We start from the raw sequence: 15,996 nt of genomic DNA, 5'->3' as shown, positions 1-15,996 counted from the left end.
GTGCAAATGGTTTCTGTTTGTCTCTGTTGTGCAAGTATTTTGACAGAAGAAATAGTGTAATGGTATTGACGGAAAGCTCCCATGGAACCCTTGAACGGAGCCCTGACGCAGTTGTGAACGAAGCCTTAAATGCAGGTTTCTGTGACTGAAGTTTCAACTGTGGCATTATCTCTCCTTACTTTTTATCTCCCATCCATGCAGCAGTAGATGGCTGAAATGGTGGTTGTTGATTTCTTCAACATGTTTAATATTTTGAACGCATATATTGCAATGCTATACTCAGTTATTCTTTGCCATGTTCTTTTCCTACCCCTCTTGGCTTTTAAAAGCCTACCCCCGCTGCCCCTTCCCCTTCTTGTAATGCATGAACAATGTTTGATTCTTTTTCACGTATGTTTTGTAAATTGTGGGTCAAATTTAATATCAAACAAAAAAAATAAATTACAAAATATAAACACTTGATATTGCTAAAATGCTGATGCATCAATGTGCATCAATTTTGCAAGGCTTTCACACCAATTAGGCAAGACCAGCGGAATCTTTGTCTGGATCATAGATAAGCTGTGGCCTAAGAAAAAAAGAAGATGATATCAAACTACGTGATTTGCTCAAATTGTGTTTATGATTCCTATCCTTAGGTACTCTGCTGTGAATGAAATAAACAAGTTAAATCTCCATGAAAATTGTGTCTTTGTCTACTTTATAACCAAGCTCCCGAGAATCAAAGGTGGAACATCTTATGTGGGCTTCCGTGGAGGTAAGACATATTTAAAGGGATTCTCAGAAAATGACTTTCTAAAATACACTATGTTCAGGAGTGTATGTAGTGGGGAGGGGCTGGCGGTCGGCAGGCCATGTGACATAGGAGCTGGATGGCAAGGGGTGCGGTAGCAACAGGCCTCTCTGCCTTGGCCAGTGCATTTAGATGCAGGGCTAGGGCAACAAACTGAATCTTTGCCGGGTGACTCTTGCTCTGTTAAATATGCTCCTGAGTGATGAACTTTGGGCCCCATTCTACATTATGAGTAGTTTGGGTTCTTCTTTATATGTATGACGAGTATTCTATTCATAGATGTATGTTGGCAAACTATTTAGTAAGTGCTTTACTTTTACATTAAAAGACCAATGTTATGTTTATGTTTTTTTTTTTCCTGTGGACTACCCCTGCAGAGGGGCTATTATGGTTTCATAAAAAAAACTTTTATTAATTGTATAGTAAAAAGCTATACAATTGTCCAATAAACTTTCTGTATCAGTTCATTTCAGTTTTCAAAATCTCCAATAGGAATCTTTATTGTTTATTTCCAGGAAGGAAAAAAAGAGCCATGCAAAGAAAAACAGATTGCATTCACTCATCAAATATATTTTTATTGTTTTTTTAAACTAGCAGATCATTGGAACTTTCATTTATAAAACATGACTTCTCTGTTATACTATTTAACACTCATCTTGTAGATACTATATAGGATGCAGTGCATTTAAACTGTCCGGGATCAAGAAAGAACGAGCCAAGGGGGGAATATGGTATTAAATAATGAAAGAAGCATTACTTACCTTTTAAATCCACTCTAGTCCTCGCTGCTGCTCCGGTGCTCCCTATCGGTCTTTGTTGCTGAGCTGCAGCGATGACATCACGTTAACTTGCGTGACCTCTGCAGCCAATTCCTTTAAACATATTATCTTTCTCTGTTAGGTTTGTGGCAATCTGTACACATTGATGATTTAAGGAAATCTAAAGATATAGTGACAGATGTAACCGCACTTCTGAAGTTCACCATTAGCCAGCTATTCCATGCTGCAGGTAAGCATGACAAATGTCAACGTTAAAAACATTTTAAAAATAATTAATAAACTTGTCAATATTTAATGATGCATCCCATGTGACAGATGACCTACAGCACGCACAAACGAAACTTCTGTTTTTCTGCTCCTGTGGTTTCTGGACTCACTTTTTGACCCCTTTTTAAATATTGGCACCACATTTGCTATGTGCCAGTCCCGTGGAATAGACCCTGTCACTATAGAATCCTTATATCAGAATATATCTATCACTGTTCTAAATTCCTTTAGAACACAGGGGTGTATGTCACCCGCACCCCGTTTTATTCTAATCTTCGCTTTAATTATGTTTCTATTTTCTGAAGCTAACTTCTAAGTTTTTAAACCTAGTGCATCTACTTTTTCAGCACCTGAAACAAATGCATCTGCAAGGGATGATGAAAATAAAAATCTGGCCAAAGTAACAGCAATGGAAGTAGAAGATTTTGTATCCGATGACCGCAACCTTTTACAGGATGACAACTTAATGGAAATAGATCAAGAAGTAAATAATAAAATAGGAACCGTAGCTGAAATGAATAAGAAACATGAGGAGGCGGCAGATTTGTCACCACCCCCTTTTGAGAATGTATGAATACTGTTTTTTTCCCTTTTTTTTTTTTTTAATGTAATTCATATTAATATCAATGAATGAATGACTGACTGTTTAAAAATCCTAAGACATGTGGAAAGGAATATTAGGACTCTAGTGTGAACAATGTATGAACTATGTGTGGAAAGGAAATTAAGATTTGTAGATCAGTTGCTGCGTTTCATTATTTACAGTGAACATAATAGATATCCTAAGCCAATTGTATTCAACAATGTAGACATTTTAACTAATAGAACTTTGACTTTGGTGTTAAACCTTTCCACATGTTTGCAGATGCTGGATACCACTACTCTCATCAGAAGTTGTGTCCAGAATGCTATAGGCCTTTTAAGAGATGAGCAGAATCTTGTTAGCCGCAGCACCAGAAGGATCGAAATCCTGATAAACCTATTGAGTACAGAGAATGAACTAAAAGGTATGGTACTCACTTTCACATGGCCTTTAAACAAAACAGTAACATATTTTTACTAATATGTTGCTTGTGTCAAGGGGCATGTACAGAAATCACAAGGCCCCATCAAAAAGTCAAAATGAGCCTTATTTTAAAGTTAATGGTGAGTTTACATTGCTGGGTGAGAAACAGAGGATTAACTGCAGTAGCATTTGCAGCACCTCTTAGAGGGAAATATGGGTGGGCCAAATGTCAAGAGACTCGGCTGACTGCTGTTCTTGGCTAGGCGAATATCCTAAGTTTGTGAGTACAAAAGCTAAAGGACAAAATGGAATGGACATACAGTACTATATTAAAATAAAGTGGAAAAAAAAATGCTTTCACCCGGAGTGTGGTCTCTGGCATGTTAAAGGTAGTCAGGTAAGAAGGTGGCTGAATTCTTACAGCTGTGTTCTAGAGTCAGCCAGCCCCACTTCTTTTTCCATGGCACATTGGTCAAAATGCTGCATCTGAGATCTACACAGAAAAAAATCATTGAGTATCCCCAAAGAATTTCAAGGGCGCAAAAGAGTGATGTCATCCATCTCGAGATTGTAGACCCAGAAAATTAAGTAGATTGAATTATAATTCTGACAAATATTTATATGCTGCCCTGTCCGAGTTTTTATCGTACTGCAGGCCAAAAGTGAATGACCCTGATTGGATTATGTCATGATTAGTGAGGAGAGGTGTAAGATTAGAACATGAACGGCATTGTCTGACTTGCACATTTATTACTTAGCGGGCCAATTGAGAGGCATTGGAGACTGGTTTTTGAGTGAACCTCTGTTAGACTCATCTAGATACCTGGCCTCTCTAGTGGCTGGAAACACGCTTGTTAGTTACTTGGAGTACCCTCAGTTTACAAGATCTACAGCATTACTCCCCTTACATAAAATAGCTTTGACAGTATGGCGCACTGCTAAAGCTATGTTGCATTATAATGATATCCTCCCGAACCTACACTACTGTTCAAAAGTTTAGGGTCACTTAGAAATTTCCTTATTTTTGAAAGAAAAGCACAGTATTTTTCAATGAAGATAACATTATATTAATCAGAAATACACTCTATACATTGTTAATGTGCTAAATGACTATTCTAGCTGCAAACGTCTGGTTTTTAATGCAATATCTACATAGGTGTATAGAGGCCCATTTCCAGCAACCATCACTCCAGTGTTCTAATGGTACATTGTGTTTGCTAACTGTGTTAGAAGGCTAATGGATGATTTGAAAACCCTTGTGCAATTATGTTAGCACCGCTGTAAACAGTTTTGCTGTTTAGAGGAGCTATAAAACTGCCCTTCCTTTGAACTAGTTGAGAATCTGGAGCATTACATTCGTGGGTTCGATTAAACTCTCCAAATGGCTAGAAAAAGAGAGCTTTCATGTGAAACTCGACAGTCTATTCTTGTTCTTAGAAATGAAGGCTATTCCATGCGAGAAATTGCCAAGAAATTGAAGATTTCATACAACGGTGTGTACTACTCCCTTCAGAGGACAGCACAAACAGGCTCTAACCAGAGTAGAAAGAGAAGTGGGAGGCCCCGCTGCACAACTGAGCAACAAGACAAGTACATTAGAGTCTCTAGTTTGAGAAATAGATGCCTCACAGGTCCTCAACTGGCAGCTTCATTAAATAGTACCCGCAAAACGCCAGTGTCAACGTCTACAGTGAAGAGGCGACTCCGGGATGCTGGCCTTCAGGGCAGAGTGACAAAGAAAAAGCCATATCTGAGACTGGCTAATAAAAGGAAAAGATTAATATGGGCAAAAGCACACAGACATTGGACAGAGGAAGATTGGAAAAAAGTGTTATGGACAGACGAATCGTAGTTTGAGGTGTTTGGATCACACAGAAGAACATTTGTGAGACGCAGAACAACTGAAAAGATGCTGGAAGAGTGCCTGACGCCATCTGTCAAGCATGGTGGAGGTAATGTGATGGTCTGGGGTTGCTTTGGTGCTGGTAAAGTGGGAGATTTGTACAAGGTAAAAGGGATTTTGAATAAGGAAGGCTATCACTCCATTTTGCAACGCCATGCTATACCCTGTGGACAGCGCTTGATTGGAGCCAATTTCATCCTACAACAGGACAATGACCCAAAGCATACCTCCAAATTATGCAAGAACTATTTAGGGAAGAAGCAGGCAGCTGGTATTCTATCTGTAATGGAGTGGCCAGCGCAGTCACCAGATCTCAACCCCATAGAGCTGTTGTGGGAGCAGCTTGACCGTATGGTACGCAAGAAGTGCCCATCAAGCCAATCCAACTTGTGGGAGGGGCTTCTGGAAGCATGGGGTGAAATTTCTCCCGATTACCTCAGCAAATTAACAGCTAGAATGCCAAAGGTCTGCAATGCTGTAATTGCTGCAAATGGAGCATTCTTTGACGAAAGCAAAGTTTGAAGGAGAAAATTATTATTTAAAATAAAAATCATTATTTCTAACCTTGTCAATGTCTTGACTATAAATATAAGTGTGAGTTTTCATGGAAAACACAAAATTGTCTGGGTGACCCCAAACTTTTGAACGGTAGTGTACCTCTATTGAATAATCCTACCCTGCCTTCCCTACTTAGTATACCAGACTTGCAGTTTTGGCAGGACTTGGGTGTAGGGAAGGTTGGAGATGTTTTTTGCTGGGGGCTCCTTTTTTACACTCATGCAATTACGAGAGACTTAAGACGTCCCTCACATACAGTGGTTTAGATACTTCCAGCTTAGTCATACCATTCACTCTCAGTTTCCACCTCACATTAGTATTATATCTGACTATCCTCTTATTGGTATTTTGAAGTCACAGGGACCCAAGGGCCTCATATCAGCACTATACACTCATTTACTCTCTTCCAAGCTAACTTCGATACCGTTACCTGTTTTTGATAGATGGTTGATGCAGATTCCGGATCTTACCCCAGACAATATACTTGCAGTGTTTAGTTCTCATATGTCGGTTTCCCCAGCAATTAATAATAAACTGATACAGCTTTATATTATACACCAATCCTATCTAACCCCTATTAGACTGCATAAAATGGGTAGAATACCCACAACAGAATGTCACAGATGCCATCGTCTGGATGCAGATTTCTGGCATCTTATGTGGGACTGTCCATATATTTCTGCCTTTTGGACGCAAATATGTGACTTCCTTTCCTCCCTTTTACCTTCGCCTGTACCCATTTCCCCTAAGATTGTTCTACTTGGTATATTGGATAAAGAGATATGACCGCACTTCATGCAAATTTCTTTGAAAGAAACCTTGTTTTTAGCTAGAAGGCCATAGCCCTCTGCTGGATGGCTGAAAACACGCCCTCTTTTGCACAGTGGAAGGATCTTGTAAATACAGTAGTAACCTACGAACGATTGATATACCAGCATAGGGGATGTCTGGATAAATTCTTTAAAATATGGGGCCCCTGGTTGGATACTTCTGAGACTTTTGATGTGGAGGAACCTTAATTTCTGATTAATGACATGTGTCACTGACCTTCTTTGTTTACTGTTCTACCTCCTGCCTACTCTTCTCATACATTTATGGCTTTCTAACAGCATAGACAACAGGTTCTCTTGTTGTTTAACCCGTTAGTGACCGCCAATATGCCTTTTCACGGCGGCCACTAATGGGCTTTATTCTGATGCATACGCCTTTTCACGGCGCTGCATCAGAATAAATAAACAGAGCAGAAAGCCGTTAAATCTCCCTGCTCTCCGCTACCAGAGGTAGCTGAGGGCTGGTGGCATCCCAGCTCTAACAGGGGAGATCGATATCAGTATCGATCTCACCCGTTTAACCGCTCAGATGCGGCGTTCAATAGATGCGAGCGCTGCATCTGCGTGGTTTTGGAGAGAGGGAGGGAGCTCTCTCTCATCCCACTGACACCCGGCGATAAGATCGCCGAGTGTTTGTGTCTCTGATGGCAGCCGGGGGCCTAATAAAGGCCCCCAGGTCTGCCTGTAGTGAATGCCTGATAGGTCATGCCAGAGGCATGGCCTAGCAGATGCCTGTCCGTTTTAAAAAGTATTGCAGTGTATTATAAAAGCGATCGGAGGATCGCATATTAAAGTCCCCTAGTAGGACTAATAAAAAAGTAAAAAAAAAAAGTTTAATAAAGTTAATTAAAAAAAATGTGGAAAAAAAATGAAAAACCCACTTTTTACACTTACAAAATGCTTTACTGTTAAAAAAAACAAATAAAGTAAAAAAAAATTACACATATTTGATATCGCCGCGTCCGTAACGACCCCGCCTATAAAGCTATTTCATTATTTAACCCGCACAGTGAACGCCGTAAAAAATAATATAAAAACAATGGAAAAATTGCTGTTTTCTGTGAATCCTGCCTTAAAAAAAAAAGTGATAAAAAGTGATCAAAAAGTCGCATCTACTCCAAAATGATTCTATTAAAAACTACAAGTCATCCCGCAGAAAAAAGCCCTCATACAATTGCATCGTCAGAAAAATAAAAAAGTTATGTCTCTTCAAATATGGAGACACAAAAACAAATAATTTTGAAAAAAAAAGTGTTTTTACTGTGTAAAATTAGTAAAACATACAAAATCTATACAAATTTGGTATCGTTGCAATCTTAACAAACCGCTGAATAAAGTTATTGTGTTATTTATACCACATGGTAAATGGCGTAGATTTAGGACGCAAAAAAGAGTGGCGAAATTTCAGGTTTTCTTCTATTCCCCCCCCCCCCCCAAAAAAAAAGTTAATAAAAGTTAATCAATAAGTTATATGTACCTCAAAATGGTGCTATTAAAAAATACAACTTGTCCCGCAAAAAACAAGACCTTATACAGCTATGTCGACGCAAAAATAAAAGAGTTATAGCTCTTGGAATGCGAAGATGGAAAAACTTAAAAGATAGCTTGGTCATTAAGGTTTAAAATAGGCTGGTCAGTAAGGGGTTATAAAAGTTTTGAATGTTGCTGATTACTCCTTTCCCCTTTTTATCTGTATCCCATGAGATGTAACGTAATTTATGTTATTTGTGCATATGTACTATATTATTATTTGCCCCCTTTTTTTTTTTATCCTGTCTGCAACATTTTAAATAAAACCAATTTTAAAAAAAAGATTAGAACATGAACATAGATTGCTTTAGGATGTGTAGATTCAGAGAGCAGAATGAGCTGTTACAGATGCAGAGATTTGGGGATGGCAGGTAACTATATTAACTTCTTCCCGTCTGCACCACGTAAATAAATAGGCCAATGAACTGGTCCCTGTGCCAGAAACCTGTTCATTTACGTTCTGCGCTTGATAGCACAGCCCGCTCCTGCACTAGTGCCATCAGCCTAATCCTGTACTGTGACAGGGAACTGAAATAATCAGTTCCCTGTCACAAAAAGTCCATAAACACAGCGCTTGTATTGACTGATGTGTTACCGGAGGCTGAAGTACTGCTTCTGAATTTGGGCGGTTTCTTATTTAGATGTCACAGGGATTCTCTGTGCAGAAAGAGCTTGTAATGATGCAGAGAAGACGCGATCTGCATGTTTCATTTTTGTGTTTATTGATCACTGATCACAGTGATGTTAACATTAGTCATTAGATCACTGTTATCAATGATCTGTATATGGGGACAGTAAGGAACACACAGATTATGTGATCCCTGCTAACTTTTTTTACCCTCTCAAAAAAACAAAAAAGATTAATTAGTAATAACATTAATAATAAGGAAAAGCATAAAATAAAATAATTACCCCTGGCCACCAATCTTAGTCTGTTCTGTTAATCTTAGTCTGTTCTACCCTGGCCCTCTCTGCGTCTAAAGCAAAAGCAGGGAGATGCATTTAAAGCTAAAATAGAGTTTTAACTTAATACTAAGCATATATTTTTTCTGTTTCTGGCTATTTTCCCTAAAAAAGCCCTGAAAAATCTATCGAGATTTACTCCAATTTTAATCCTTTAAAGTAGAGCTGGGCAATTTACTACTGTATATAATATACCCCCTGACACTGCCCCCACACAATATATTGCCCCCATAGTGCTCCCCACACAGTATGATGCCCCATAGCTGCCCTCACACATTATAATGCCCCTATAATTGCCTCTACACAGTATAATGCCCCAATATTTGCTCTCCACAGAGTATAATGCTCCCATAGCTGCCCCCACAGAGTATAATGCCCCCATAGATGCCACCACACCGTATAATGACCCCCGTAACTGTCCTCCACATGGAGAGTTGAGGAAATCCCTCTTCTCTGGTCTGTGCAGCTCGGCGCAGATAGGTGCGATGATGTCACTGCCTCGCGTCCAGCGGTCCCCTGCTCTACCATTGTGTTCAACTGTATATGCGTGCTGAAGAGGCAGATACAGTTTAAACCGGGATAAAATAATTGATAAAACTGAATGCTGTGCTATTGTTTCCGGTTAAACTGCGGACACCCCTACGGAAAGTCGTCAGAACCCACAAATGTCGATGGCGTTGTCCATGGTGCAATGGAACTGTCACTTCCGGTTTTCCTTGGTTCTGCTCCTCTGACGAAGCAGAATAATGTAGAGCGCAGACGCAGGTGTAAACATAGCTTTAGTAAATACTTGCATTATGCTTCTTAGCAAATTTCCTTTTTCAGAAATATTTATTAAAACAGACCAATCAGAAGGGATGACCGGTTCTCTTTAAAGGGTAACTAAGCTTTTAAGAAACTTTTGACATGTCATAGTTATGAACATAGATGTGATAGATAACAGGTGGATCGTGCGTGTCAGAGACACGCAGGACTCGCTGACACTGAACCCGTCAGTCCTTCGGACCTGACGGATTCAGGTCTTAGCGCACGATACAGCTGCTCTGTATACAGAATACAAAGCAGCTCTATCTCAAAAGGTCAAAATTATTTTTAGTAAAAAACTAATTATAAAGTTACATCAAACACACTGATTGACCCTTTTTATTAAAAAAATAAATAAAATCCCTCTCAAAGGTTTACATAGCGTTTAATGCATATGTATTTCTTTTTGCAGGCTCCTTCTTGAAATATCTGAAAATCCGTCTATATAACATGTTGAAGACTCAGGAAGAACAGTTCTATTATTCTGTAGATTGGGTTGTACGAGAGGCTGCGAATCTGGATGCGCTGCAAGAAGCAGGAACTTTCAGGTACTAGATGGAAACATTGCTGCCCCCAACTTTTAAAGCTTGCAAAACACATTCAACTATAATATAGGGTTCTCCTGACCACCACAAGAGCTTGTTTAACCCCTTTCAGGCACCAAGTACAATCCTTCTATGTTCCAAATATATTTTATCTGATCTTGACCCAGGAGCCAAGTGCCATTGAAATGGTGTTAGGCCTGGTGTCAAATGCAAGGATTATCACATCCCTGGTGCCATTGGTCACAATATTATTATGGATTGCGAATTTCTGGGTATTTCTTTTAGAAGGGGGGAGGACCTTGTCTCTTTCACCTGGAGTTCCTTTTTTAATAATAGTAATAATAATACTTTTATATGCAGGCAAACACTCTGGAAACGTGTTCAAAAATCTGTGACACCATTTTTATCCCACATTTTATCCATCATTGACTGCAACGGCAACCTGGAAATTCTTGTGAATGACCACATGGAGGACTTTATAAAATCCCTATGGATGTTCATTTTCTCTGATGAAAAACTTCTTCCTGTTTCTAGCAACTTCAGGTATTCTTTGATTTTTACAAAAGTAATTTATTGTTTTATTCCGTTTAATAGTTCCATTTTGTATATTTATTTTAGATTGTGCAGCTTTTACATTCCATTCTTAATTAAGAGTACATTATTATATTTGTTTATATAGATTTAAATCTGAGAGCCGCCTCATGCCCCCTGGCAAACAGCTGATTTTGCTGGGGGATGATGTTGCCGCTGCAGGGAAAATGTAGTATTTTACATGGGGACCATTCAAATGAATGACCGTCCATGTATCACATGGACGGCTCTAGTCACACCTTGCCAGCCGCTCTTTTCTCTGGCTCATAAAGGGATGTCCCAAGCAGTGGGCTTACTCTATGATATCCTTATTCTCTAATAGGACATATAGACATTGGTTTTCTTATCTAATCTTTTCTTTTTCTCTGTCGGTTCTGCTCTTTCTCACCTGTGTAAAGATGTCCATACACTGTAGATAAAATTTGGCCAGAAAGAAAGATAATAATAATCTTTTTTTTTTTTTTTTTGCCAATATATTCCAAAGCACTTTTCAATTCAGAGGGTAGATGTAACAACAAATAAATTAACAAATCAAACAGGAGGAGTGAGGGCTCTGTTCGCAAGAGCTTAAAATCTACGAGGTAATAGGGCTGACACAAGAGGTAAAAGTCCTTGATTTGTACAGAATTGGGGAGGACACATAAAGCTTTGTGAGCGAGTAACCCAGCCAGTGTCTTGTGATCGATTCAACGTCAACTAGTGTGGGGGATACTTCTGAATGAAGGGGTCAGGTTCTGAGAAGTAATGGTGTTAATAGGAAAGACAGTCAACTTAGGGAATGTGATAGCTCTGCCAAAAAAGATGTAATTTCATCCGATTGTCCGTGGTACTGCATTTCAGAGAAAAATCCTAAGACGGAAGTGGAAGGTTCTGGTTATGGAGGAGGAGATCCATGGCAGAACGTAGAGCTTGTTTGGGACAGTAGACAGAGATGAGGAAAGGAGCTGCAGCAATGCGGAGAGATTTGTTGTTGAGTTACAAGATTGAATTCTAAAGGGAATGGACAACTAGTGCAGTGACTGGCACCGACTAGAGGCATTGGTATAGTGGTTAAATCTCAACCTTTTTAAGCGATTTTCTGCCATTTCTTTAGTTAGTGAGTATAACTGATAATGATAACTGACCGATGTCTGGTGAAAGAAGCACATTTTTTTGTAACACCATGCAAGAAAGATACTAAAAAGGACACCAGAATTTTAGTGGAAAGCCTACATTCATTAACCCCTTAACAACCACTGATTCGCTCCCTTACCGTAGCTGTTAAGAGCACTGCATTTTTATGGCACTCCAGACTAATTATCCTGTGCGGGCTGAACGGGTGCTCGGCTGTTGTATGACAGCCTGGCGCAATTCGAGGATTCTCCGATCCTTGCCGTTTAACCCGTTAGATACTGCGTTCCATATCGATTGCAGCACCTAATTGGTTTCAGAAGGACCAAACTCCCTCTGTCATCCCATAGCTTCCCACACCGCGATTGCAGGGTGTGGATGGGTTTCCATGGCCATCTTTGCACTCAGATTTACACTGACAGGCATCAGGCATACTACACTGCAATATATAAGTAGTGCAGTGTATTATGTAAGCAATCAAATGATTACATCTTCAAGGCCTGGCACTAATAAATGTTACAAATAAAAGTTCATTTAAGTGTTATGAAAAAAAATAAGAAAAGCACAGTTAAAAAGCAAAAGTTTTCTCCTTACCAAATGCTTTATATATGAGAAAAAATATTATTATTTTTTCTTTAAAAGTACAAATAATTGGTATCCCTGAATCTATAACAACCTGAACTATAAATGTATCACCTTATTTATCTCGGAAGCTGAACACCATAACAAAAAATGATCACATGTTTAACAAAATAAAAAGCGATCAACAAGTCTTTTCTATCACAAAATGGTACCAATGAAAACGAATTCTCGCAGAAAATAAGCCCTGATACAGCATGTTATGGGTCTTGAAAATCAGAAAAATAAAACCAAAATGGTTTTTTTAAGGTATTTTTATTGTTCTAAAGTAGTAATACATGAAAAAAATTATACATATTTTACTATTTTCATAATTGTTACGACCTGTACAATAAAGTTATCATGTTAGATAGACTGCACGGTGAACAAGCAAAAAACAAAATCCCAAAAACATGTACAGTCCTGGCCAAAAGTTGTGAGTCTGACACAAATTTTGGCTTTCACAAAGTTTGCTGCTTCAGATTTTATAGTGGTAATTTAATTGCATTAACTCTAGATTGTTATAAAGAGTGTTCAGATGAATTACAATTAATTGCAGTCGTTCTTTGCCATGAAAATTAACTAAATGACAAAAACCACATTTCCACTGCGTTTCAGTCCAGCCACAAAATGACCTGTTAATATAATTTCAGTGATATTCTCTTTAGTTCAGGAGAAAGTGTTAATGAGGACAAGGCTGATGATATCACTCTGTTATGCTGATTGAAGTATATTAGCAGACTGGTTACTTTAAAAGGGGGATGGTGCTTGAAATCATTGTATTCTGTTAACCATGATTACCTCCAAGGAACCACATGCAGTCATCATTGCTTTGCATCAAAAGGGCTTTGCAGTCAAGGCTATTGCTGCTTGTAAGATTGCCCCTAAATCATCAAGGAGAGAGGTTCAATTGCTGTGAAGATTCAGCTATGGGATGGGTTCAACACCAGTGCAGAGCTTGCTCAGGAATGGTGTCAGGCAGGTGTCAGTTCATCTGCACGCACAGTGAGGTGAAAGCATTTGGAGACTAGTTTGGTGTCAAGAAGGGCAGCAAAGAAGCCACTTCTCTCCAAGAAAAAAATCAAGGACAGACTGACATTCTGCAGGAAGTACAGTCCGACAGATTTTGACCTGCCTGCACGCTGTTTGCCACAGAATTTTTGGGCCGTGACCATTGAGCAAAAAATGCTGCCTCTCTGCCCCCCATTGATGTCAATGGAAGGTCAAAGACTGAAACGCCCGAAGATAGGGCATGTCGCTTCTATTTCCCGCAAGCGGTTTTTACCACTCGTAGGAAAGAAACGCCTTTGTCTAACATTGAAATCAATAGGAAGCGATTTCAAGCGTTTTTTTGTCGCACTTTCCGCGTCAAAAACAGCGCCAAAATACTCTGTGTGAACTACCCCTAATAGTACAAGTTGACCATAAAGCTGTGATTGTCATTTTTGTGTACTGCATGTTGTTTATGATATTTCATTGTCTGTATGTGTGTAATCATTTTCGCTTATTTACAGCTCACAGACTGAAACAATTCTGGTGAAGAATAACATGAATATTGCTGCTTTTGGGGAAAATCTTTTGCCTTTTAGCTGGAGGATTAAAGATTATCTAGAAGATATTTGGACTCAGGCTGGGCACATTGATTGCATGGAAGGTATTGTTTACCCATCGCATTTTCAATGTGAATATGGTTGATAAAGATTTCGAGTGTTTATGTGACTCGCGCACGACTTCAATGTTTTCTGATAGGGAAAAAGCATTTGTCAAATTTTTTGCAATGGCTGCAAGATTAGTTGCAGCTTTCTTTCTTATAGGGAAACATTGAAGCCGCAGCATGTGTTGCGGTAATGCAGCAAATTTAAAGCGAATTGCAACACCGTGTCACCATGGAGCTCTAACCTTAAATACAGAGAGATTCTCTTCTTTCACTAGCAGATGTCTATGTCAAACATGCACCTTTGGTGTATGGAAAAAAAAAAGTGTTCCTGTGTTTTGCCATATTATACCGTTTAATTTCTTTTAAGACTGGATGGGCTTTGTTCTGTTAAAGGAACACCTGCACTCATGTAGCAATTGAATAAAACATGTTTGTTTTAATGTATTAAAATAAATGCACACCATCACCGATACATGTCAAACCAATTCGTTCTCAGCTGACATACTCAATACTATGCAGTCTTCAATATATGCAGAATGAGAGGTACCGTCAATTAAGAGGCCTAATTGTTTATAATGTTTCCAAACCAAATTCATGTTGATTTTTCTCTTTTGCCCTTCTAGTATTGTCTACATGCCCTCACCCCTTAGGCCCTATTCAGACGAGTGTTATTCATGTCCATGTGCTGTCCTAGTGTACAATGGACAGCGCATGTACTGAACACTGACACAATAAAGTTAGTGGACCAATTCAAATATCTGTTGGTCTGTGCAGAGAAATATGCAGCATGCACTATTTTCGTTCAATTCTCACAGTAGACCCGCTTAATTCAAGTCAGAGTCTGTGAAAAAATCGGACAGCACACAGACGGTATGGTATCTAAGTGCTGTCCATTTTTCACAGATGGGTTGCTACGTGAAAAACTGATGCTATTCGGATGTAAAAAACTGATGACTGTAATGCACTCGGACACAATACTGATTCAACTCGGATGGAAAATTGTCCGTTTTTTTCTGTTAAAACACAGACGAGATTTACAATGCTCGTCTGAAATGGGCCTTATAGGATGAATGTGAATATAGTGCTTTTGGTTAATGACTAAAATTGTTATGGTTTCTGTCTTGCATTATTGAATACAACAATAGTAATTTCACAATCGTCTCATTGGGGTACACAGACCATGGGTATATACTGTTCCCACTAGGAGGCGTACACGAAGACTAAAAAAAGTGTTGGCTCCTCCTACAGTATATACCCTACATTCAGGCACTGAGCTAGTCAGTCTTAGCTTGGTGTTCGTCGGAGGCAAAAAAACCCTGTCCTTGCTTTTTTTTTTTTATTCGAGTTTATAATTTTATTTCCTTCTCTGCTCCACTTGTGTCCCAACCGATTGAGCTTGCACACAGAGGACACTTCACTGCTAGTTTTCTCATATCGCCATTTTCGGGCTTTCAGTAGAGGGTGGGACTCTGTCTAGGTGGGCGGCAGTCATGTGGTGGGCAACAAAAAATCGTGGGGGAAGGACCTTCTCCTCCCGCTCTCTGTTTCTCACAGATGAGTGTAAACGCAGCCTCACAGGACATCTCTGGCACCTCTGCTGCTTCTGTTGGCGCTGGGACCGCGTGTTTCCTCCATCCTAGATAAACATTACCCCCTTCTAATTAGGGGCTATGCATGTGGTTAGTGCTGCTGCAAAATCACATTGAGCTTATTCTCTCTCCAGAGTCATCGGTGATCTCTCCAATGACACCCAGTCCATGATGGGCATCTTGGTTTGCTTTGCTGACCAGCTGTCTGGGGAATTCCGTCCACGTCTTCTTCCCGTGTCAGAGCTCCAATGCGGGTAACGTCTGCTTGATCTTACAGCCCTCAATATACCTGCCCTGTCAGTCTCCCCTTCCTCTCCGGGAACCTACGATGCCTTTTCCCCTCCTGAAAACCCTTGTCCGAGGGTGAACCCTTGGATTTAAATTCAGAACTAGATGACTATCAGTCGTCCAACCTGTGGACCCATCTACCTCTTAGAAAACGTTTACCTTCCT

At 39.5% G+C, this 15,996-nt stretch overlaps 1 protein-coding gene across 2 annotated transcripts in view; it reads left to right on the top strand.

Moving 5' to 3' along the window:
• Positions 1 to 15,996, top strand: part of RNF213 (ring finger protein 213) — a 223,487-nt gene that overhangs the window by 134,758 nt on the left and 72,733 nt on the right. Inside the window, exons 30-36 of one of the 2 annotated variants that reach the window (XM_075856189.1) lie at positions 639 to 757; positions 1,694 to 1,801; positions 2,187 to 2,323; positions 2,705 to 2,846; positions 9,846 to 9,981; positions 10,339 to 10,521; positions 13,812 to 13,951. In XM_075856189.1, coding sequence (XP_075712304.1) covers positions 639 to 757; positions 1,694 to 1,801; positions 2,187 to 2,323; positions 2,705 to 2,846; positions 9,846 to 9,981; positions 10,339 to 10,521; positions 13,812 to 13,951 — 965 coding nt within the window. Of the gene's footprint in view, positions 1 to 638; positions 758 to 1,693; positions 1,802 to 2,186; positions 2,408 to 2,704; positions 2,847 to 9,845; positions 9,982 to 10,338; positions 10,522 to 13,811; positions 13,952 to 15,996 lie in introns of both variants that reach the window. The other variant, XM_075856188.1, reaches the window with a different exon arrangement.

Source organism: Rhinoderma darwinii, chromosome 3, assembly GCF_050947455.1.
Source record: "Rhinoderma darwinii isolate aRhiDar2 chromosome 3, aRhiDar2.hap1, whole genome shotgun sequence".
Classification (NCBI taxonomy): Eukaryota; Metazoa; Chordata; class Amphibia; order Anura; family Rhinodermatidae; genus Rhinoderma; species Rhinoderma darwinii.
The sequence above is the reverse complement of the archived record's forward strand: the minus strand, read 5'-3'. Positions and strand labels throughout refer to the sequence as shown.